The following is a 23576-nucleotide window of genomic DNA, read 5'->3' on the forward strand; positions in this document are numbered from 1 at the left end:
GAGCAGAGGTTTCTCCCTTTCATTCGAAAGCAGCATGAGATCCGAGGGAGGGAGAGGAGCAGAGATTTGGACTGCTTTTCCTACGCAGCCGGGATTCACCACTGCTTTCGGATAGACCAGGGAAGCCGGCTTCCAGTTCGTGTTCTGGGAGAAACAGGGCGGGAAGGGAATTGAATTCCTTTCAGTGAACAGACATCATGTCATACTTATTTTAAGGATGTGCTAATATAAAAATACCATTTGAGCGCCTGGTCAGGCATAGAGCTGCTTATGGATTTGATTTGTGTCTGTCGATGACTGGCACATATCGGTGCCTAATTTTATGCCGGAAAATGAAGACTCGCGCTATGCTTCCAGAACTGAACCTGGTAAAGGATTTCTAGGGAAATAATTCATGAAAGGAATGGAGTACCTCCCAGGCCTGTGATTAGTTGTGTCTCTCAGTCCTATATTTATGGTCCGCAGCTGTTAGTTGCTCCATGTAAGTTTCAGCATCCACCAAGTGGAGTGGGTGGTAATGGAACTAGAAAAACTCTGAGAAGGAACATCTAGAAAAGTGTGGTCCCACTGCTCAGACCAGTGCTTTAGATGTTCATATCTTATCCGTCTTTCAAATGCATAATTTAAACATTTTAACGTATTTAGCGTACCTTTAATTCAACATAGGGTAATAGAAGCTGAAGAGTCTGAAACTTATCAGTTACATGTATTTTTGCACATGTTTGTAAAAAATGAAGTAACGGATTTGTTTGGCCACCTTAAAACTAAGGCATTGGTAATTGGGTAAATTTGATTAGAAGTTAGGGGCTCATATTAAACCTGAATCCCCTCTTTTTTTTATTAACTTGCAAATTAATGCTTCTACTTAGTATTATATTGATGATATCAAAGGTATCATTTTGATTTATTGCAAAAATTCATTTTCATATAGTCAGGGGGATTACGGAATTGTCAGTGAGTGAACAGAATTTGCTCCTCTGCAAACTCGAACCTCTGACGGCTCTTCAAGTGGTGGGACTTGCCTGATGCCCCTGGAAACTACATCTGCAGCCAAAAGTATGGGGGGAAAGGGTTTGCCCCATGTAACCGGAGGTGGGGAATGATTTAGAGTCTTGGAAAAAGATTCTCTTCTCAATATAATCCAGGGATTAAAAGTTGAATTTGAAAGAATGCTCTCTTGCTTTTTTTGGCAAAGCTAAGCGGTGTGCTGGAACAAATGCCTAAGCAATTTCAAGTGTGGTGGAAGCTGTTTATGTCACAAGTAAAATTAGATGTGTCTGTTGCCAGTGGAAGGGGATGAAATGTAAGACGTGGCCAAACATGTGAATACATTTTCTACCAATGATAGTTGGCTTGGCCCAAAATATCCTCCACTCCAGTTTTGAAAGTGGTGGAAAAGTTACGCACAGTCTCTCTGGAGGAGACCAAGCTGCTTGTAGTTTGTTCGGCAGTGCCCTTTTTGAAAAACGCAGCGGAGGTAAGTTTTCCAGTCGCTTTAGTTAATAATTTCTCCTAACTTTTTGAAACGTAAGGAAATGGGTTATATGAAGTACCAAGAGTAAAATTTTCAAATCTCTGTAGTGAATTTCTCCCAGCATTTGAAGTGTAAGGAAATGTGTGTTCTGAAGTATCAAGATTAAAAGTAGACTCGGTGTAATTTGTTGATGTGAAGGCTATATCACATCGAAGCAAAGAACTTTTTAACAAATTCATCCAGATGTAAGAAAAAAATGATCATTTAGCAGTGTATTAATAATTTTTTTCCAAGTAGTTGCTTCTGGTGCTATTTTGATGACTGCGACCGAGATTTATAAGTATGATTCTATGTCAGTTAAACTGCGAACGTCTCTCTTATGTGGGGTTTTTATTTTGGTAACTGGCCTGTCAGAAAGGCATGGTCCATAAAAGGGAATCACTGATTTTCCCCTTGAGCTTCTTCCTCCTCCCCCGGCCTGCCGACGGGCTCCGTGCCTTATGTCTCGGGGAGGGTGAAGCCAGAGTGAACTTGTCAGTGCCATTTTCTGGGTTAGCTGGCCAGAGGCCCCCGACTGAGGGGAGATCAGCTTGGGGAGAGAGGGGTGGGTGGGGTGGGAATCTCCCAGACCCAAATATGAAGGGAGAGGATGACCTGCCTCAGCTGCCAGCCCCGATTTAGACGATAGCCCGCCGTTTCTCTGCGGGAGCACCCGGTGGACCCTGGCCCATGCCAGGGTGGACCAGCCCCTCTTACAGCCGCAGAAGTTGGACCCACACGCCTGCCGGCCCCTTCCAGGTGGGACGCAAGATTTCAAGGGAGGCTATAGGAGGGAACATTTAGCTCAGTTGGGTGGCTGATGATAGTCAGCCAGAGACAGCAGCTGGAAGACCGAGCTATCGGAAAAATGGGTTTATTCCAACACAGTTAAAGACATTTGCCTAAGTCTATTGGGAACTACTGGTTAAAGAAATGAGCAAAATCGTTGCTTGACGGAATTTTAAGCCCAATGGTAGTTTGAAATAAATGTTTGGCGAGGGGTGGAAAGGTTAGTTTTTTGGGCCTTTTGTCCAAAGGTTGGTGTGTTTTTTTTAAAAGGCAAGTTGAAAGTACATATGAATAGGATTTAAACAGAATACAATCACAAAATCAACTCCTTTAAAATATCCACACAATGTATTAAAAGCTAAAACTCCATTGAAATACTTTTTTTTAAGGAACCCAACTTGTTATTCATTTGAGGATTGACTTGATGGCTAACTTCTCACTTTTTTAAAAAGTAAAAGGGTGAGGTTCTTTTTTTTAAAGTTGGATATGAAACTTTTTTCATATCGCAACAACCTTGCGGGTGTAGTCAACCAAAAACAGTGCTGACTGGGTTCAGAGCACTGTTATGTTGGTATTGAGAAACAATTCAGTCAGTGGTATTTATTGAGTGCCTGCTGAAGGAACTTGAGAATCAGGCAATGAGTCAGTGGCACTTATTAAGCACTCACTGTGTACAGAGCACTGTACTGAGTGCTTGGGAAAGTACAATACAGCAGGTTTGGTAAACGTGTTCCCTGCCAAAAGCAACTTAAGAGTCTAGAGGGGGAGAATGACATTATTTTAAATAAATAAATAAATTACAGATGAGTACATAAGTATTGTGGGGTCGAACGTAGGGTGCTTAGCCTAGGGTAGGGTGCTGAAAGTGCGTAGGGTGCTTAAGCACTCTTATCAAGTGCTTAGAGATATAGATCCAAGTGCTTAGATATCTCAGAGGGAGGAGGGGAAAAGTGGCAGAGCCAGGATTGGAATCCATGACCTCTGACTCTCAAGCCCGGGCTCTTTCCACTGAGCCACACTGCTGCTCTCCAACGGCTGATGCCGTTGGTGGATCGCGGTGGCCCCTTGGGTGTTGGTAATCCTGCGGGTCCTCAGTTCTGACACCCCCTGCCATCCCAGGTGGCTTAGGAGCTTGGCTCAGTGAAAAGGGCACGGGCTTTGGAGTCACAGGTCATGGGTTCAAATCCCGGCTCCACCAACTGTCAGCTTTGGGTAAGTCACTTCACGTCTCTGGGCCTCAGTTACCTCATCTATAAAATGAGGATTAAAACTGTGAGCCCCCCCGTGGGACAACCTGATCACCTTGTAACCTCCCCAGCTCTTAGAACAGTGCTTTGCACATAGTAAGTGCTTAAGAAATACCACTATTATTATTATTATTATTATTATTATTATTATTATTATTATTATTATTAAAAGAGGGCTTAATCATGGAAGGCCTCTTGGATGAGGTGCAGTTTTAATAAAGCTTTGAAGGTGGGAATGGAAGTGGTCTGCCCGATATAGTTGGTGAGGGAAAAGGTTCCAGATCAGAGAGAAGACGTAGGTGAGGGGTCGCCGATGACATTGAGGTACAATGAGCAAGTTGGCATTAGAAGAGTGAAGTGTGTGGCCTGGATTTTAATAGGAAATCAGAGAGGTAAGGTAAGAGGCGGTGAGCTGATTTAAAGCTGATGGTAAGGAGTTACATTTGGATGTGAAGGTGGACTGCAACTGCTGGAGGTTCTGGAGGAGTGAGGAGATGTGGCTGAATTATTTTTAGGGAAATGACCCGGGCAGCAGAGTGAAGTATGGACTGGGGTGGGGTGAGAGTAGGAGGCATGGAGGTCACAGAGGAGGCTGATGCCGGAGTCAAGGCAGGATTCGAAGAGTGCATCAATCAGCATGGTAGCAGTTGGGATGGAGAACTTGTCAACCTACGAATCAAGCAAAAACTCTTCACTCTCGGCTTCCAGGCTGTCCACCCCCTCGATCCCTCCTATCTCCCCTCCCTTCTGTCCTTCTCCAGCCCAGCCCACACCCTCCGCTCCTCTGCCGCCGCTCACCTCCTCACTGGGCCTCCATCTCACCCGTCCCGCCGTCGACCCCCGGCCCACGTCCTTCCCCTGGCCTGGAATGCCCTCCCTCTGCACATCCGCCAAGCTAGCTCTCTTCCTCCCTTCAAATCCCTACTGAGAGCTCACCTCCTCCAGGAGGCCTTCCCAGACTGAGCCCCCTTTTTCCTCTCCTCCTCCCCATCCCCCCTGCCCTACCTCCTTCCCCTCCCCACAGCACTTGTATAGATTTGTACAGATTTATTACTGTATTTATTTTACTTGTACATATTTACTATTTCTATTCTATTTTGTTAATGATGTGCATATAGCTTTAATTCTATTTCTTCTGACGATTTTGACCCCTGTCTACATGTCTTGTTTTGTTGTCTGTCTCCCCCTTCTAGACTGCGAGCCCGTTGTTGGGTAGGGACCTTCTCTATATGTTGCCGACTTTTTCTTCCCAAGCGCCTAGTACAGTGCTCTGCACACAATAAGCGCTCAATAAATACGATTGAGTGAATGAATGAATGGAGAGAAAAGGGTGCATTTTAGTGATGTTGTGAAGGTAGAGCCTATAGAACTTGGTGATGATTGCCTATGTGGCTTAAATGAAAGTGATGAATCAAGGATAATACCAAAGTTACAGGGTTGTGAGATAGGATAGTGGTGTTGTCTACTGTGATGGGAAAGACAGGAGGAGGAGGACAGGGTTTGGGTAGGAAGGTGAGGAGTTGTGTTTTGTACATGTTAAGTTTGAGGTGTTGGTGGGATAACCCCGTAGAAATGTCCAGAAAGCAGGAGGAAATGTGAGATTGCAGAGAAGTAGTGAGTTCAGACATCCACATGGAGTTGGTAATTGAAGCTATACTTCCCAAGCACTTAGTACAGTGCTCTGCACACAGTAAGCGCTCAATAAATACGATTGAATGAATGAATGGTAGTGAATGAGTTTTCCAATAGAGTGGGTATAGCTCGAGGATAGAAAGGACCAAGAACTGAGCCTTGAGGGACTCCCACTGTTAGAGGGAGGGAGGCAGAGGAGGAGCCTGCAAAACAGACAGCAAAGGAGCAGTCAGAGAGCCAGGAGGAAAACCAGGACAGGACAGTGTCAGTGAAGCCAAGGATGGATAATGTTTCCAGGAGTAAGATCCACAATTTCGAAGGCAGCTGAGAGGTTGAGGAGGATTAGAAAGACAGATTTGGCAGAAGGAGAACTGACTGGATTTGGGAACTGAAAGTGGGGGTGAATCAAAGACTTACTTCAAAGTACCTGGGAGACAGTAAAAATAGAGGTGCTCTTTCTTAACGGAGATGAGGAAGCTGGGAGATTTGGGGAGGACCCTGATGAGCCCAGTTTTAGATGGCGCAGGTTATCAGAGAGGAGCTGATTTGGATGTGAAGGATTGAGATTATTTAATCTTGGGCAGTGCATTTTTAAAACCAATTGGCATATTGATCAGAATAGTTTGAAAATGCTTGGAGAAGTTGATGCCAAAATACCACACTTTTAATGGAACAATACATACATCACAAAATACATGATTATGCATGAAAAAATTTCATAGACCATAAACCTTTCGTATAGTAGTTACAGAGAATGCAATTTTGTAGGTCCTAAAGATTTCACTGGCATTACTATAAAGTGAGATAATGAACCCAAAAATGATGGATCTTGGTAGGATTTCCCTCAAGTAATTGAAGTATTAATTTCCACATTTGCATTTTTATTAAATTTGAACTGTTTTCTACCCCAGGTGTTTGGAAACTTAAACTTTTGTCCATGGTTCTTGGGGCAAGAATGCAGCTGCTATTACTTGAAAAGGATTATGAAGCATGGCTTGGATTTTACCCTTTTTACTAACCAGGCAAGCACTTTTGTTTTTAGAAAACATGACCCTCCCAGGGCACCAGCTCTGGATACTCATTTCAGCTTAATTGGAGTTTTATTATCCATCTCCCAGGCTGTGGTTTTCTGGCTCTCACCAGCACTTCAATCAGCAGGACATTTCATGAATAAACTATGAAAAATACAATCTACTACATATAAGTGATTCAGTTATTTCAGCGATGAAGAACTGCTTTTACATACAGTACGTGCTCTTCCTACCGCTCTGATGGTGAGCCCTGTTTGGGACAGAGATGGTGCTTGTCCTTGGCACACAGCAGGTGCTTAGCAGTGTAACTAAATTGGAGGAAGTACAGTTAAATCATGTTGAACAAAAGTCATTAAAGCCTGTGGCTGAGGCCAGAATAACTCCGGTTCTTTGTTCCGTCATGTCTGTTAAGATTTGTTGTCACAACTGAAACAGGACTGCAAATACCTCTTTTTATAATAGAGAGAACAGTAGTTAGGGTGGCCATTGACAGCTCCCAAAACTAACGGACATGGGTAATGGAACGTGATGTCACACAGTATGTTGGGGACACCATGTAACATGATGATGTCATGCTCCATGTAGGACAGGGACTCTGTCCGACCTAATTATCTCATATCTGCCCCAGTGCTTCGTTCGGTGTTCGGCACCTAGTAAGCACATAACAAATGCCTTTACTATCACTGTTATCATGATTACTATTATTATATGGACCATTTTGCAGAATTGTGTCAAGCTCACCCGAAATTCGCTCCAGTCCCGCCGGGTCTCCATGAGCCCAGTCCTCTGCCCATGTAGACAGATTTGGCAGCTGCCTCAGAGGGAGGCCATACCATCAGTGGTATTTACTGAACACTTACTGTGAGGAGAGCACCTTACTGAAGTGCTTGGGAGAGTACAACAGAGTTCGTTCATTCAATCGTATTTATTAAGCGCTTACGGTGTGCAGAGCACTGTACTAAGCGCTTGGAAAGTACAGTTTGGCGACAGATAGAGACAATCCCTACCTAACAACGGGCTCACAGTCTATAAGGGGGAGACAGTTGGTAGACATGTTTTCTGTCCACAAGGAGCTTTCAGTTTAGTGGCCAGGCACCGAACCTGGACCTAAAGGCATCTGATGCAGGTCCGGATACTACTGAAAAGTGGACTGGTATAAAACAAGACCCCTGGCCGCCTTAAGTCTAGAGATGTCAAAGACTGGCGTGTAAATACCATCAGTTCCTCCATTTTCATTTGAAATTCTGATCTTAATGAAAAATCGTGTAAGACACTTTGCTCCCAAATTTGCCTCTAACTACATATCTGATCCTAAACTGGTCCAGAAGGCCAGCTGCCCAGCAGGGTACATCAGTCAGTGGAACTTACTGAGCACTTACTCTGTGCAAAATAGTGTTCTGAGCCCTTGGGAGAGTACAGTAAAGTGGGCAGACATAAACCCTGCCCCCAAGGAACTTACAGCCTAGTGGGGGAGACAGTCAATAAATGACAGGTAGGGAAAGCAACTGAGGATAAAGATCTGTACAGACTCACTGTGAGCAGGGAGTGTCTGTGATATTGTTATATTGTCCTCTCCCAAGCGCTTAGTACGGTGCTTTGCACACAGTAAGCACTCAACAAATACGATTAATTGGTTGATAAGTGCTGTGGAGGTGGGCGGAAGGTTGAGTACCCAAGGATTTATGGGATAAGGACTCAGTAATTAATAATAATTATGGTACTTGTTAATAATAATAATGGCATTTATTAAGTGCTTACTATGTGCAAAGCACTGTTCTAAGCGCTGGGGAGGTTACAAGGTGATCCGGTTGTCCCACGGTGGGGCTCACACTCTTCATCCCCATTTTACAGATGAGGGAACTGAAGCACAGAGAAGTGAAGTTACTTGCCCAAAGTCACACAGCTGACAAGTGGCAGAGCCGGGATTTGAACCCATGACCTCTGACTCCAAAGCCCGGGCTCTTTTCCACTGAACCATGCTGCTTCTCTAAGTTAAGCACTTACTGTGTACTAAGCACTGTGCTAAGCACTGGAGTAGATACAGACATAATCAGGTCGGACACTGTCCCTGTCCCACGTTGAGCCCACAGTCTAAAGTCGGAGGGAGTCGGATTATTCTTCATTTTATAGATGAGGTGACTGAGGCACAGGGAAGTGAATTGACTTGCCCAAGGTCACACAGCAGGCATGGGGCAGAGCCGGGAGTAGAACCCAGGTCCTCTGACTGCCAGGCAGTCAGACTGACTAGATGCAGTAGGAAGGAAGGGAGAGGGTCTGTGTGTGGTGGGGGCCTGGAGAGAAGAAAGATTATTTGGGGATGACTTCCTGGATTATTCCTCCTCCTCCTCATCATCAATCGTATTTATTGAGCGCTTACTATGTGCAGAGCACTGTACTAAGCGCTTGGGAAGTACAAATTGGCAACATATAGAAACAGTCCCTACCCAACAGTGGGCTCACAGTCTAAAAGGGGGAGACAGAGAACAAAACCAAACATACTAACAAAATAAAATAAATAGAATAGATATGTACAAGTAAAATAAATAAATAGAGTAATAAATATGTACAAACATATATACATATATTATATACATATAATTCCTGGATTATTTGGGGATGGAAAGATGGGGAGAGTGGGTATGAAGTGCGAGGGGGTTCCAGGCAGGGAGAGGCCATGCACAGAGGGTCGTTGGCTAGAGGGACGAGAGTGAGGAAAAGTGAGTAGGTTGGAATTAGAAAAGCCAATTGTGCCGACTGGGTTGTAATGGGAGAAGTGGGAATGGATAAATGACTCTCTCCTTGCTGACTGAGTGCCTTGAAGCCAATTATGAGGAGTTTCTGCTCGATGTGGAGATGGGCGGGCGAGCATTGGAGGCTTTGAGGACATGTCTCTATCCCCTTCCAAACCAATCCCCTGGGCAGTATGGTCTTGCCTGAAAGCCATGAGCGATCTGGTAAATATGACAGCCTCCAAATTATTTAGTTTCTTGGCAGATTTTTTCCCTCTTCTCTTTCTCAATTAAAGCACCCCCCCTTTAAAAGCCGCAAAATGGTCTTAAGGTTTTGTTAGCTGCCTATTCAACATTTTGAGGACTTGCATAACACAAAGCCAATTTGAATTGAACTACTCTGTAAGTCCACCTTTATTGTACGAACACAGGTGCTTGTGTCCAAGTCACTTACAGATAGCGTTTCATAGATAATTGGTACTTGAAATCATCCAGAGGGACACAAATCCTCACTGTATTTAGGTTAATTTTCAGCTGTGTGAATTTTCTGGAAATGAGACTGTGTAGTTTAGGTATACTATGTTGTAGTCAATTCATGTTGTAATGTAGTTATATAAATTTATGGTCCATTAACCGTTCTTTGACTCCTATATTTATTCCTGCTGAAGCATTTTTCATCGATGTGAATAGGTTTGACCCTTAACTATGGCACTATTTGAGTCAAAAAGAAGTAGGCACATTACCAGCCAAACTTGAATTTAATAATAATTTTAAAAAGGGCAAAAGTTCTGGAATCCCTACCCACCAGACCAACTAAAGGGACATTTCCCAGCTCCTTTCCCACAAGCCCATGAAAACCTGGGCGATCCTAAGATTTCAGTGGGATTGAGTTTTGATGCAGTTTTTCCTGGGAACAGAAAAAAAACTGGAGAGAAAATCAGAGCAAAAGCTTCAACTGTGTTCTAGCTCAGATCAATCATTGTTACCTCATTGACATTTTAATGGCATCTTATATTGTTTCTGAAATGGGGGAAATGATGCACAGTATTTCAAGGATGCCCTTGACAGCAACTGTGGAAATGTAGATTATTTTGTAAGGCAAAGCTTTAAAAGGCGATATAAAAATTCCTTCCATGGTAAATAGTGCCTACCATATTGTGCCCCAAATTGGAAACATGCCAATGAATATAAAAACCAAGATCCAAGAAGGGTGTAAAAGACAAGCCACAACTTCACTTTTTGGCGGTGCTTTCCCATAATAACGGAGGCTCCTGAAGGCAGCTTGAAGCAGCTGAAGCAGCGTGGCTCAGTGGAAAGAGCCCGGGCTTTGGAATCCGAGGTCATGGGTTCGAATTCCGGCTCCGCCACATGTCTGCTGTGTGACCTTGGGCAAGTCACTTAACTTCTCTGAGCTTCAGTTACCTCATCTGTAAAATGGGGATTAAGACTGTGAACCCCACATGGGACAACCTGATCACTTTGTCTCCCCCCCAGCGCTTAGAACAGTGCTTTGCACATAGTAAGCGCTTAACAAATGCCAACATTATTATTATTATTATTATTATTGAAAGGGAAGCCAGTCTAGGATGCTTTGACCGTCTCAGACACTGAACCCACAGTTGGGTTCACAGTTGTTTTCTGTTGGAAAAACTTCCCCGAGGAACCGGGGCAGCCTCCGAGGGGAAAGCCAGAGACAAAGAGCCGTCAGTGGTATTTATCATCATCATCATCATCATCAATCGTATTTATTGAGCGCTTACTATGTGCAGAGCACTGTACTAAGCGCTTGGGAAGTACAAATTGGCAACATATAGAGACAGTCCCTGCCCAACAGTGGGCTCACAGTCTAAAAGAAGCAGCAAGGCATAGTGAAAACAGCACAGGCCTAGGAGTCGGAAGGACCTGGGTTCTAATTCCCGCTCTGCCACTTGTCTGCTGGGTGACCTTGGGCAAGACACTTCACTTCGCTGTGCCTCAGTTACCTCATCCGTAAAATTCATTCATTCAGTCGTATTTATTGAGCGCTTACTGTGTGCAGAGCACTGTACTAAGCGCTTGGAATGTACAATTCGACAACGTACAGAGACAGTCCCTACCCACCATTCATTCATTCAGTTCATTCAATTGTATTTATTGAGCGCTTACTGTATGCAGAGCACTGTACTAAGCGCTTGGGAAGTACAAGTTGGCAACATATAGAGACGGCCCTTACCCAGCAACGGGCATACAGTCTAGAAGGGGAAGGCAGACAGCAAAACAGAACAAGAAGACAGGTGTCAATACCATCAAAATAAATAGAATCATAGATATATACACATCATTAATACAATAAACAGAGTAATAAATGGGGATCAAGGCTGTGAGCCCCACGTGGGACAGGGACTATGTCCAACCCAATTTGCTTGTATCCACCCAGCGATTAGTACAGTGCCTGGCACATAGTAAGTGCTTAACAAATACCATAATAATCAATCTCATAATCAATCAATCAATCGTATTTATTGAGCGCTTACTGTGTGCAGAGCACTGTACTAAGCGCTTGGGGAGTCCAAGTTGGCAACATATAGAGACAGTCCCTACCCAACAGTGGGCTCACAGTCTAGAAGGGGGAGACAGAGAACAAAACCAAACATACTAACAAAATAAAATAAATAGAATAGATATGTACAAGTAAAATAAATAGAGTAATAAATATGTACATACATATATACAAGGTATATATGTACAAGTATATATATATATATATATATATATATATATATATATGGTATATAATACATATATATATACACACATATAGAGAGACAAGGTGTATATATATGTACAAGGTATATATGTATATATATGTATGTATATACCTTGTATATACATATATACCTTGTATATATATATACACCTTGTCTATATATATGTGTATATATATATGTATGTATATACCTTGTATATATATATATATGGTATATACATATATATACATATATATGTATATATATGCATGTATATACCTTGTATATATATACCTTGTACAAATATACAAGGTATATATGTACAAGGTATATGTATACAAGGTATATACATACATATATATATATATACACACACACACATATATAAGGTGTATATGTATATATATAAGGTATATATGTATATATACATATATACAAGGTTTATATGTATAACATATATACATATAATAATAATAATGATGGAATTTATTGAGCACGTCATGCGTTCAGACCACTGTACAGTGTGCAGAGCACTGTCCCATGACGTGTTCTAGGGAGTCAAGCCAGCAGGTGAGCGAATGGCTATTTTACCCCCCAGAATATTCCAGGGGGGGCCGAAGCTGTAACCAGTGGACCCAGGATTCCCCAAATGTGGGCAAGGATCTGCTGGTACCCAGCCCGGCTGCAGGAATAATTCCATAACGGGCCGGAGAAATGCAGGCTGCTCGTCAACTCTGCCTGTTTGGAGCGGAGAAGTGTCATGGGGGAGCGGCCAGAGAGGGGCAGGTAGAGCAGGACAGTTTGCGCTTGGCCGGGCCGGGCAGTGCTTGGGTGCAGACTCCCCTCAGGGAGCCAGAGCAGCACCCGGTTGCTTTACATCTTCAGATTGGCCTCTCCTGACCGGTGCCTCCTCCTCCGTTAAAGCACAGTATAATACCTGCTCTCCGGTGTGAAATCAGGCCAGTCAGAAATGGGCCCAGATCAGCAAAGGGGCCTAGAAGGAAAGTCAGCTTTGCCACAAGCCGCCTCTGCGTGCAGGGCTCCGGCTCTATTTCTGGAGGTTAGAGACCGCACCGGGCAAGGGCTCCCCTGTGTTCTTTGGGAAAGAGGAGGAGGGTGGCAACTCGGCTCCATAAAGCCTGTGCTAAACAAAACGGAGTTATGTGAGGTTAAACTGTAAGCCTTCGGTTTAAAAAAAAAAAAAATTACCCTCCTTAGGAATCAGAATAGAAACTTCCCCGAGAGAAAATTGTATTTTAGATTCAGACACTGCTGCTAAATGTATCACAAGAATCCAGAGGGTAGAGGACATATCGTGCAGGCACTCACCGTACGGTGGGGTGAAGGGAGGGAAATCCCAAATAATGAGATTTTCATGTTCAGGGGGGAAAAGTGATGGAGATGCAAGTCCCCCATAAGGATCCACCCATGTTTTTTATTTGAAAATGGGGTTGGTGCGGATGGGGGTGCCGGCCCCCCACCCGATGGAGAAACCAGAGAGAGCTCTGGAGTGGCGGGAGGCAACAGGCCCAGACCCACTTTTAGCCAACTTTCACTGGCCTAGAAGTGTGCAGCTAATTTGCATCTAGAGCCTCCCTCCGTGGACCATTCCAATACTTGTTCAGCTGATAAATGCCCACCAGTGATTTAATTTTTTGGTTGGGCATATAGGAACAGGACCAGATTATCTGGGGAGTTGGAAATATCCAGGTAATGGTGGTGCAGAGAGGTTATGGGTGTCTTCAGAAAGCTTTTGTTGAGAGGTAACTCTGGGAATAAAGTTCACTATTTTGGAAGAAGCTGGGTGAGTTCTAGCGTGGTGCTCATCTGAGCAAACCCGCAATATAATACACTTCATGTTGCTTGTGTTCGCCTGGCCATAATCACTGTTTGTTTCAGTAATCTTTGTTACCCAAAATCAGCTTTTTGTAAAAAAAAAGAATGGGGAGCAAACCCGCAATATAATACACTTCATGTTGCTTGTGTTCGCCTGGCCATAATCAGTGTTTGTTTCAGTAATCTTTGTTACCCAAAATCAGCTTTTTGTAAAAAAAAGAATGGGGGTTATTGAGAAGCAGCGTGGCTTAGCGGAAAGAGCACGGGCTTGGGAGCCAGAGGTCGTGGGTTCTAATCCCGGCTCCATCACTTGTCAGCTGTGTGACTTGGGGCAAGTCACTTAACTTCTCTGTGCCTCAGTTGCCTCATCTGTAAAATGGGGATTAAGACTGTGAGCCCCAGGTGGGACAACCTGATCACCCTGTATCCCCCCCAGCGCTGAGAACAGTGCTTCACACATAGTAAGCACTTTACAAATGCCATTATTATTACTATCATTTATTTACCAGGAATCGATATAATTAGAAAAAAGAATAGGCTCTCTTGCCCTAAATTCTGTGCCAGTAATATGTATACGTTTGTGTGGTTGTGGGTATGTGTATGTGTGTCTCTCTCAAAGCGATAATGTGTACTTACGTGCTACTTAATTGCAAAACTGTTATAAATTTAGAAACTTTTAAAGATTGTGTAATATTTTATATAAATTTTCAAGTAAGATCTCTTGAATGACAAAGAAATTCCAGGAGTGGGTGAGCTAAACTCAGTAAATAATTAAAATAACTGAGAACCACCCATCCAGCAAAATACCATTTTTCTTGCACCCACGGGAAATCTAAGACTTTCTCTGGGTGGTCCTTAGTTATTTCAATCTGTGTGATTTTCCTGTTTCAAAATACAACCCTTAATATGGCCAGCTTCCACCTCTTCCAATTGTGCATTTTTAGTCTATGAATAGAACCAGAATTGTCAGCTGATAAAATGCAGCAGGACCTGTGCATTACAGTGGGTAAGGCAGGCGTGGTAAAACTTGGTGGCCATGTCATTAAAGTGAAGTTGGGAATCCCATAGAATGACCGGTCCATATGGGTAACAGAACATTGAAAATTTACCCTGTTTCTTCTATAACACACGTTTTCATTACACCACTTCGACGTAACCTAATGGTGGAATTAGGGAACGTTTTTCCCACAACATGAGTTTATTCTGTTTTAACACAATCTACAAGCATGGTGTAAGAAGAAACAGATGTGCACGTGTTTGTGGTGTCAGTCAATGCTTCCCAACTCCTCCCTCAGCCTGAAAGTACTGTATCCTTCAGCATTTAGCATTTCTCTGAGGTTTTGCACCTTTACAATTTTAAATACAGTAGCATATCAATGAGTGACAAGGGTGTGAAACATTTCTTGGCAATATCTTGAAACCACCCACTCTCTAACCCTTTAATTTCCATGGAATCAATGGTTACTATAATGTGAATTTGTATAATAATAATTATAATAATAGTAATAATGGCATTTGTTAAGTGCTTACTATGGGCCAAGCACTGTTCTAAGTGCTGGGGTAGATATAAGGTAATTAGGTCACTCATCCCCATTTTACATATGAGGTAACTGAGGCACAGAGAAGTTAAGTGACGTACCCAAGGGCACACAGCAGACATTTGGCAGTCAGGATTAGAACCCAGGCCCTTCCGAATCCCAGGCCCTGGGCTGTATCCACTAAGCCATGCTGCTTCTACATCTCATGGGATTCTTCAAGATCACAACCCCAATCTCCTTTATTAGAGAACTCCCTAAAAGGATGTTTTTGGGCGTGTGATGCTTGGCTACTCCTTTAACTTCCCTCTCCCTTCTGCGTCTCCCTTGCACATAGTTTATTTTGTCTCACAGCATTTATATACAGATCCAAAATTTGTTTATATTAATGTCTGTCTCCCCCTCTCTACTGTAAGCTCCTTGTGGGCAGGGAACATGTTACCAAACTCTCTCATACTGCACTCTCCCAAACGTTTAGTACAATTCCATGCACACAATAAGTGCTCAGTAAATAGGATTGATTGACCCTAAGGGAATTGCCAAACAGGATGGGTTGTCCAAAAGTGTGAGAGCACTGAGTTCACAGTTTGCTGACCGGGGGCCCTGAGGAGCCTCCCTTTTAATTCCCTCAAAAACTAAAGCAAATTTCCTTGCTCCTGAAATTGGTCTTTCCCCTGTGCCCCAAGTTCGAGGTAAAACTGACAAGGTGTTCTGGATTTTTGTCTTACATAAACTTCCCTCGGTTCATTTGTTGGCTCAGAAAATAGAGCGCATGTTTTGAACGTTTCCTTCACTGAAAACTACTGCACAACGAAGCCATCACGAAATGTAGTTTTTAATGGTTTAGCCTAGTAAGACTAGATTTTTAAAGTGTGGGATTTCCTGGGTGTTTCTGTTGGTCGCATAGATTGTAGTGAAAGTCTCCCTGAATTTCTGAGTAATGTAAGTTCCCTGGTAAATCCTGTGGTGCAGTTTATTAGAAGAGAGTTGAGGTGGCAGCATTTGTACTCACGTGTCTCCAACTTATGCTCGGCTGTCAGTCGGTCACTAGTATGTATTGAACACCCCCCGGGAGAGTACAGCAGAAGCTAAACACTCATTCCCTGCCCACAAGGAGCCTACAGTCTAGTCTAAACACATAAAATGTATTTACAAAGAATAGGGACAGGAGGAAGAGCAATTATTTATCAGATGGTAAAAGCTATCTATCAAACTGCCCTTCCTATTTGATATACTTGAAGTAGTTGATTCCTGAGATTTATCAGTGAATCCCCACCAATTTAGTGCACAGAATCTGCAAGTTCTATGACCCCCATAATTCCACCTGTGTTATTATCATCATCTCCGAATACCCAAACTCCTTATTATCCCAAGATTTATAAAATTCATTACTGAGCCAGCAAACCCTAACTGCTGTGAAGTGCAACATTTTATTATCCCACATTTTACATCCCCAAATGTATTTATGTGCAGCTATTCCAGTACATCTGGATGCCTTTGAGCCATAAACTACTTCTCAGAGCTCCAGATGGAAAATCATAAATCCAACTCCTATATTTGTTGTTACACCGGTTCACTCCTCAGTTTCTAAACTGGTGCTCGGAAAACTCAAACCAGCCATGCGTATGGCCAGGTATAAGTCCAAGGTGGGGAAGAAAGTTGTAGTATTTTAGCTAAGCCTGATTTTTACCAAGCAGATTTCTGTTCTTTAAATTCACAAAGGGAGTAAGAAAGTTGCTAAATCCCAAACTTGATTTCAGTATTTGCTGATAGGTCTAAATAGCCTTCCTGTTGTTCAGATATTGCTGCATTTACAGGCCTTACTATGGGACCTGCCTGTCTCTTATCTAAAACTCTATTAATAATCAGAAAGAGACCGCAGTATTCACATTTTATAGAGTACAGCTGTATCACTTGTTTTTCATTTAGCATAAAGGTTTTTTCAGGAATTTATTGAGTGGGTGTATTTTTTTTTTTAATTTTGGTAAAAATTGCTTTCTAACTTCAAAAATTCCAGGTTTCATTTTTATGGTTCATAGGTGGGCCTCTGGATTTGGATGGTGAAATTCACCAGGTTGGGACACGTGTGGCCGAAAGGCCAATGCAGGACCCACAGTCCTGGCCACACGGTGCGCACAAAAAGGTCTGTTGTCAATCAATCAATCAATCAATCGTATTTATTGAGCGCTTACTGTGTGCAGAGCACTGTACTAAGCGCTTGGGAAGTACAAGCTGGCAACATATGGAGACAGTCCCTACCCAACAGTGGGCTCACAGTCTAGAAGGGGGAGTTTGGTGTGTTGTCGTACTTACTGTTTGGAGCACCTGGCATTGTTTTCTCTTTTGCCTTTTTGTCTCCCTTTATGAAACTTTTGCTCACAAAGAGCCACTTCTTCATAAACACAAAGAATATTGCATTTGGCTCATATGTGGTGCTGATGAGCTTTTCTGGTAACAGTCAGTGCTAACTCCTGGTTGAGTCTTGCTTAACTCCAGGAAAAATAATAATAATAATAATGGCATGTATTAAGCGCTTACTATGTGCAAAGCACTGTTCTAATTGCTGGGGACAAATTGCTGTTTGTCCTGCCTTTGCCACCAGCCTTCTCGGTGCCCGAGGACAAGTTACTTAATCTCTCTGGGCCTCAGTTTCTTCATCTTGTCAGATGGGGGATGATAGATGGTGAGCCCTGTATGGAACAGGAGTTCTAATTGCTGGGGAGGTTACAAGGTGATCAGGTTGTCCCAAGGGGGGCTCACAGTCTTCATCCCCAGTTTACAGATGAGGGAACTGAGGCACAGAGAAGTTAAGTGACTTGCCCAAAGTCAGCTGGCAACTGGCGGAGCCGGGATTTGAACCCATGCCCTCTGACTCCAAAGCCCGGGCTTTTTCCACTGAGCCACGCTGCTTCTCTGTGACTCCTTCCCCCCCAACACCCCGTCCTCCGCTTTATGATGTTTGTTATGTGCTTTACTCTGTGCCAGGCACTGTGCTACGCACTGGGGTAGATATAAACTGTCCTTGTCCCACTTGGGGCTCACAGTCTTCCTCCCCATTTTCCAGATGAGGTAACCGAAGCACAGAGAAGTGAAACGACTTGCCCAAGGTCACACAGCAGACAAGTGGCAGAGCCAGGATTAGAACCCAGGGCCTTCCGACGCCCAGGCTGTATCCATCTAGGCCGGGCTACTATTGCTTCTCCCTGTGCTGACGTTCAAAAATCAGTGGCCATTTCATTTCTTGAATACCTCAGGCACCAGTGACCAACAGATGAGATAAGACTCTGTAGTTGAACATTTTAGGCACCATTTTCCCCAAATCAAGTTCCAATCCCTGGCCCACCCAAGTTCTTATTTAATAATAATAATAATAATGATGGCATTTGTCAAGCACTTACTATGTGCAAAGCACTGTTCTAAGCACTGGGGGGGTACAATGTGATCAAGCTCTATTCTATTTTATTCTATTCTATTTATTTTATTTTGTTAGTATGCTTGGTTTTGTTCTCTGTCTCCCCCTTCTAGACTGTGAGCCCACTGCTGGGTAGGGACTGTCTCTATATGTTGCCAACTTGTACTTCCCAAGCGCTTAGTACAGTGCTCTGCACACAGTAAGCGCTCAATAAATACGACTGATTGATTGATTAAGTTGTCCCACGTGGGGCTCACAGTCTTAATCCCCATTTTTACAGATGAGGTAACTGAGGCTCAGAGAAGTTAAGTGACTTGCCCAAGGTCACACTTGTGGTGGAGCCGGGATTCGAACCCACGACCTCTGACTCCAAAGCCCGTGCTCTTTCCACTGAGCCACGCACTGCATAGGACACAAATGTGGTTCAGGCTGGCAAGAGAGAAATTGAGTAAACTTGGCTTCAGTGCCGTTTAATCGCCTTTTCAAATCTCAGATCAGTCCACTTGTGGAAGTGGAGCTTTGTATGATCTCTACCTATAAAATAAACCGTTCAGACCCAGAAAGCTGTGAATTAATAATCTTAGTGGAAAATGGAGCAGCATGCTTGGTTGATGAGACGTGAAATGAAAGACGTCTCAACCAATGAATTATGACATACTCATCAATCTTACAGCAATAAAAGGTTTGGGAAGATAATTTATAAATCTACCACTTTCTTTTGAGATCATTTAAAATTAGAGCTTGGCTCCTCCTCCCCCATCCCCAGAGCCCTTTGAACTTCACGGAGATGGATTGAGCCGAAGCGTATGAAATCGCCGTCATGTCCAGTCTGAACAATGCTGGCCAGAGCGGCCGATAAAACATAAGGCTTAACATAATTGTAGTCGTAATGGCAACTTTAAACCTTCAGAAAAGATCTTTTTCCAATTGAAATGAAAAGTTCTGCTGAGAAATGGGTGCTCCCTCAAATAAAGGAGGCTTGTGACAAGAAAGATGAAAGGCAGAGACATAAATTGACTCAGCAGGATCATTATTTTCGCTTCTCTGCAGTTCACGAATGCATTGCCAATGGAAGTGACTGCAGTGATGCAGGGTCTTTGCCTGCAGTTTGTCTGATTGACAGACCATATTTTGGGTTTTTTCCAGCCTCACATCCCTCCCTGTCTCTCCCCGCCCTCCTTGTTGCTACCCCAGGGATGCTAAAATGAAGTGCCTGGTGGGGGAAGGATACAAGATGTCCACACCTGCCACTTTCTCTAAAATGAGTGTTTCTGGGGAACAGCACTGAAGGCAAGCAGTGTGGAGGGCTCGGGAAAGGATGAGAAAGAAGGCAGGTAAAAGACAGGGGCCATATGTGGGCATGCTAGGGGAAAGGGGGTGCAAGAAGCTGTTCACATCAACCCAATCCACTCCTCACTCAGCGGGAAAAATAAGTGCTCCAAAGGGTGGCAAAGCCCCGGAATCAGGCCGATGGCTACGGCCTCTGGCATCTACCATGTGGCCTAGGCAGAGCCCTGGACAATCTGGGAACATGAGAATCGGTGCCATCCCCACCCCTTCTGATCAATCTAAAAATCTCCGAAAAATGAACCACATGCAAGACCCATGCTTTGAATTCACCAAAGTGCTTAATGCTCCCATTAAACTAGCAGTGTATCTCTGAATTCCACTTCCATTTATATAGTCCTGCTGTTGCAGCTAAGGATCAGAAGGGTCTAGAGGAAATATTCGTGGTCTTCGGGAATTCTTTTCTTCCAGCAATATAGGGAGACATAATGGCCCTGTGGAAAGAGCACAGAATTGGGAGTCAGGAGACCTGGGTTCAAGTCCTGCCTTTGCCACTAGCCTTCTGGGTGCCCGAGGACAAGTTACTTAATCTCTCTGGGCCTCAGTTTCTTCGTCTTGTCAGATGTGGGATGATAGATCAATCAATCAGTCAATCAATCATATTTATTGAGCGCTTACTGTGTGCAGAGCACTGTACTAAGCACTTGGGAAGTACAAGTTGGCAACATATAGAGACAGTCCCTCCCCAACAGTGGGCTCACAGTCTAGAAGGATAGATGGGGAGCCCTGTATGGAACAGGGACTTTTTTTTTTAACTGATGACTGCTTTATAAGCACAAATACAAAAAGACAAGCAAATGGGAAGCAGTGTGGCCTAGTGGAAAGAACACAGGTCTGGGAATCGGGATCCTGAGTTCTAATCCCAGTTCCAGCACTTGCCTGATATGAGACTTTGGCTAAGTCGCTTAACTTCTCCGTGCCTTTGTCCTCATATCTAAAATGGGAATTAAATCTTCCTCCTTCAGTTTAGACTGTGAGCCCCACATAATAATCACAATTGATGAATTGATAACACTTGCCCTAAAGGAAGTCTGATCATTTTATGTATGTAAATGTTTAGCTTTCAATTTAAGCTTTTCCATCCAGTCTATATTACGGGAGAAGGGTTTGCACAGCACAAATATTCCTATCCAGCATGGGTCAGCATTCTAAACTGCTTGCTTATTACAGACCCAGGATCACTCCTCAGGAGGCTGGCAAAGAGGGTTTTTAATGAGTCTGAGTAATTTAGCAGAGGGACAAAGATGTAATTTAGTCGTGTTTTGTAAAATTGTGCTGAAAACAGGAAATTGAACTCCAGGTGTAAACTCAAAGTAGGAAAGGAAATCTATGAACTGTTGCATCTGGTCCCATTAGAATGTAAGTTTCTTGTCGGCAGGGAACGTGCCACTGTTTCCCAAACCCTTAGCACAGGGCATTGTACCCAGTGAGCCCTCAATAACTACTACTTTTCAGCTCAATTTGTGGATGGAAAGTCTCAGTGGTGGACGGAGATTTGTAAGTGTGCGGACCTGGTGTCATTGGAAAGCCAACAGTGAACTCCCCAGATTTTTGAGGGGCTCAGAAATGTGTTCACTTCCTGGTTCTTGCGGCGGATGTTCCCCTTTGTGTCGACAGAGATGAGCAAGGGTAGTCAGCCCACTGTGGGGTATGGCGGTGGCAGCTGCATGTAGTTTAGCGTGCCCTTCCTATGACAGAAATGCAGATGTTGGTGAAATCTCTTCTTCACTGAGGCCTCTTCCTTTGGAAAATGGAAGCAGAGAGAGTGTTCACATGCTTTAAGGGTTTGGACTGTGGTAGGAAGTCTTTAAAGCATGTGGGCATTTTTAAAAACTACACTTTGGTTTTAATTAACTGCTCTGTGCCTCAGTTTCCTCATCTGTAAAATGGGGTTCCATACGTGTTCTCCCATCTACTCCTCCATCCTGACCAAGTCCTCATTTCCTCTTCTCCCACTCCCTTCGATGATGCCCTGATTTGCTTCCTTTGTTCACCCCTCCCTCAGCCCCGCAGCACTTACGCACATGTCTGTAATTTATTTATTCATATTACTGTCTGTCTCCCTGTTTAGACTGTCACCTCGCCCTACTGAGAGCTCACCTCCTCCAGGAGGCCTTCCCAGACTGAGCCCCTTCCTTCCTCTCCCCCTCGTTCCCCTCTCCATCCCCCCATCTTACCTCCTTCCCTTCCCCACAGCACCTGTATATATGTATATATGTTTGTACGTATTTATTACTCTATTTATTTATTTTACTTGTACATATCTATTCTATTTATTTTATTTTGTTAGTATGTTTGGTTTTGTTCTCTGTCTCCCCCTTTTAGACTGTGAACCCACTGTTGGGTAGGGACTGTCTCTATATGTCTATATGTACTTCCCAAGCGCTTAGTACAGTGCTCTGCACACAGTAAGCGCTTAATAAATACGATTAATTGATTGATTGTGGGCAGGGAACGTGTCTACCAACTATGTGCTTTGCACATAGTAAGCGCTTAATAAATGCCATTATTATTATTATTATATGTTATCTTGCTGTACTCTCTCAAGTACTTAGTGACTGGCACAAATTAAGTGCCCAATAAATATTATTGATCAATTACTTAGACTAGGAGCTCCTTGTGGGGTAGGGACTGCCCAACCTGATTAAACGTCTGTCTACCCCAGTGACTAGAAGAGTGCCTGATACATAGTAAGGACTTAACAAATGCAATAATGATGATGATGATGACAGTAATGAAAGCATTTAGCACTGGATTTGGTTCAAATCCAAAATGGAAAGAATTCATTGTTTTTCTTGGCAGTATTTTGAGGGGTTTTTTTTACTTCTTGTGAAACATTCATGAAAATCTGGGTAGATTAAGGTATTTGTGAAATAAATTTCTAGATAAACTGTGTAGGTTGGGAGCTGCATATGTATTTTGCTTACACACTGTAAAAAATGCAGTCCAATCTCTAATATTAAAACTAGCTTTCACATTATTAAGTCTCTGGCTTGGATACAGTTAAAGTGAAAATGCATCTTGACTTTGCTTCTGACCATTTATTTTCCTTTAAAGATTATTAAGGGCATGTTTTTCTATTCTGACAGCCATAGATTTATTGTATCTGAAACTATTTCAATCATGAAATTGTAAAAAAAAGTATTTTTCTCCCTTTTCTTGTTGCCCCTGCCAGTTCATTGTGGTGATATGCTTTGGGGGGCATGGGCCTACTTTTCCAGGCACAGGTTTGCTCTGTGATATATTTCTTTTACTTTTTAGGAAAACACAATTCTAATGTCTAATAAGTACTTTTTCTTCTTCTGTAGCAGATGGTACGCGAACAATATACTACAACGACACAAGGCACTAACCTAGAGAGGCCAGAGAACCAATATGTCTACAAAATTGGCATTTATGGCTGGAGAAAGCGTTGCCTCTACCTATTTGTCCTCCTTCTACTTATCATCCTAGTTGTGAATTTTGCTCTGACAATTTGGATTCTTAAAGTGATGTGGTTTTCTCCAGTAAGTGTCTTCTTTTAATTTTCCATTCCATTCCCACTTCATGTTGAACATGTTCTTTCTCTTTTTGGCTTATTGTATCACTTGCCCTGTTTGGAGGGTGTATTAGCAAGAAGTTTGCTTTTTACCTTTGCTCAGACGGTGCCTTTCAATTCCCCTTAAAACCTACAGAGAGCAACCCTCTGTGAGCGTTTTCATTTCCACCTGCATCCATTGTGTTCTGTGTGTGTCTTAATAATAATAATAATGTTGGCATTTGTTAAGCGCTTACTATGT

The 23576-nt window shown here is 43.1% G+C and overlaps 1 protein-coding gene across 5 annotated transcripts in view; it reads left to right on the top strand.

Moving 5' to 3' along the window:
• Positions 1 to 1414: 1414 nt before the first annotated feature.
• Positions 1415 to 23576, top strand: part of SGCG (sarcoglycan gamma) — a 43311-nt gene continuing 21149 nt past the window's right edge. For 2 of the 5 annotated variants that reach the window (XM_038762049.1, XM_038762052.1), the window contains exons 1-2: positions 2153 to 2272; positions 23106 to 23303. In XM_038762049.1, coding sequence (XP_038617977.1) covers positions 2204 to 2272; positions 23106 to 23303 — 267 coding nt within the window. In that variant the 5' untranslated portion in view covers positions 2153 to 2203. Of the gene's footprint in view, positions 1478 to 2152; positions 2273 to 23105; positions 23304 to 23576 lie in introns of those variants that run through there. The other 3 variants (XM_038762051.1, XM_038762050.1, XM_038762053.1) reach the window with 3 other exon arrangements.

This window comes from Tachyglossus aculeatus, chromosome 20 (assembly GCF_015852505.1).
Source record: "Tachyglossus aculeatus isolate mTacAcu1 chromosome 20, mTacAcu1.pri, whole genome shotgun sequence".
Lineage (NCBI taxonomy): Eukaryota > Metazoa > Chordata > Mammalia > Monotremata > Tachyglossidae > Tachyglossus > Tachyglossus aculeatus.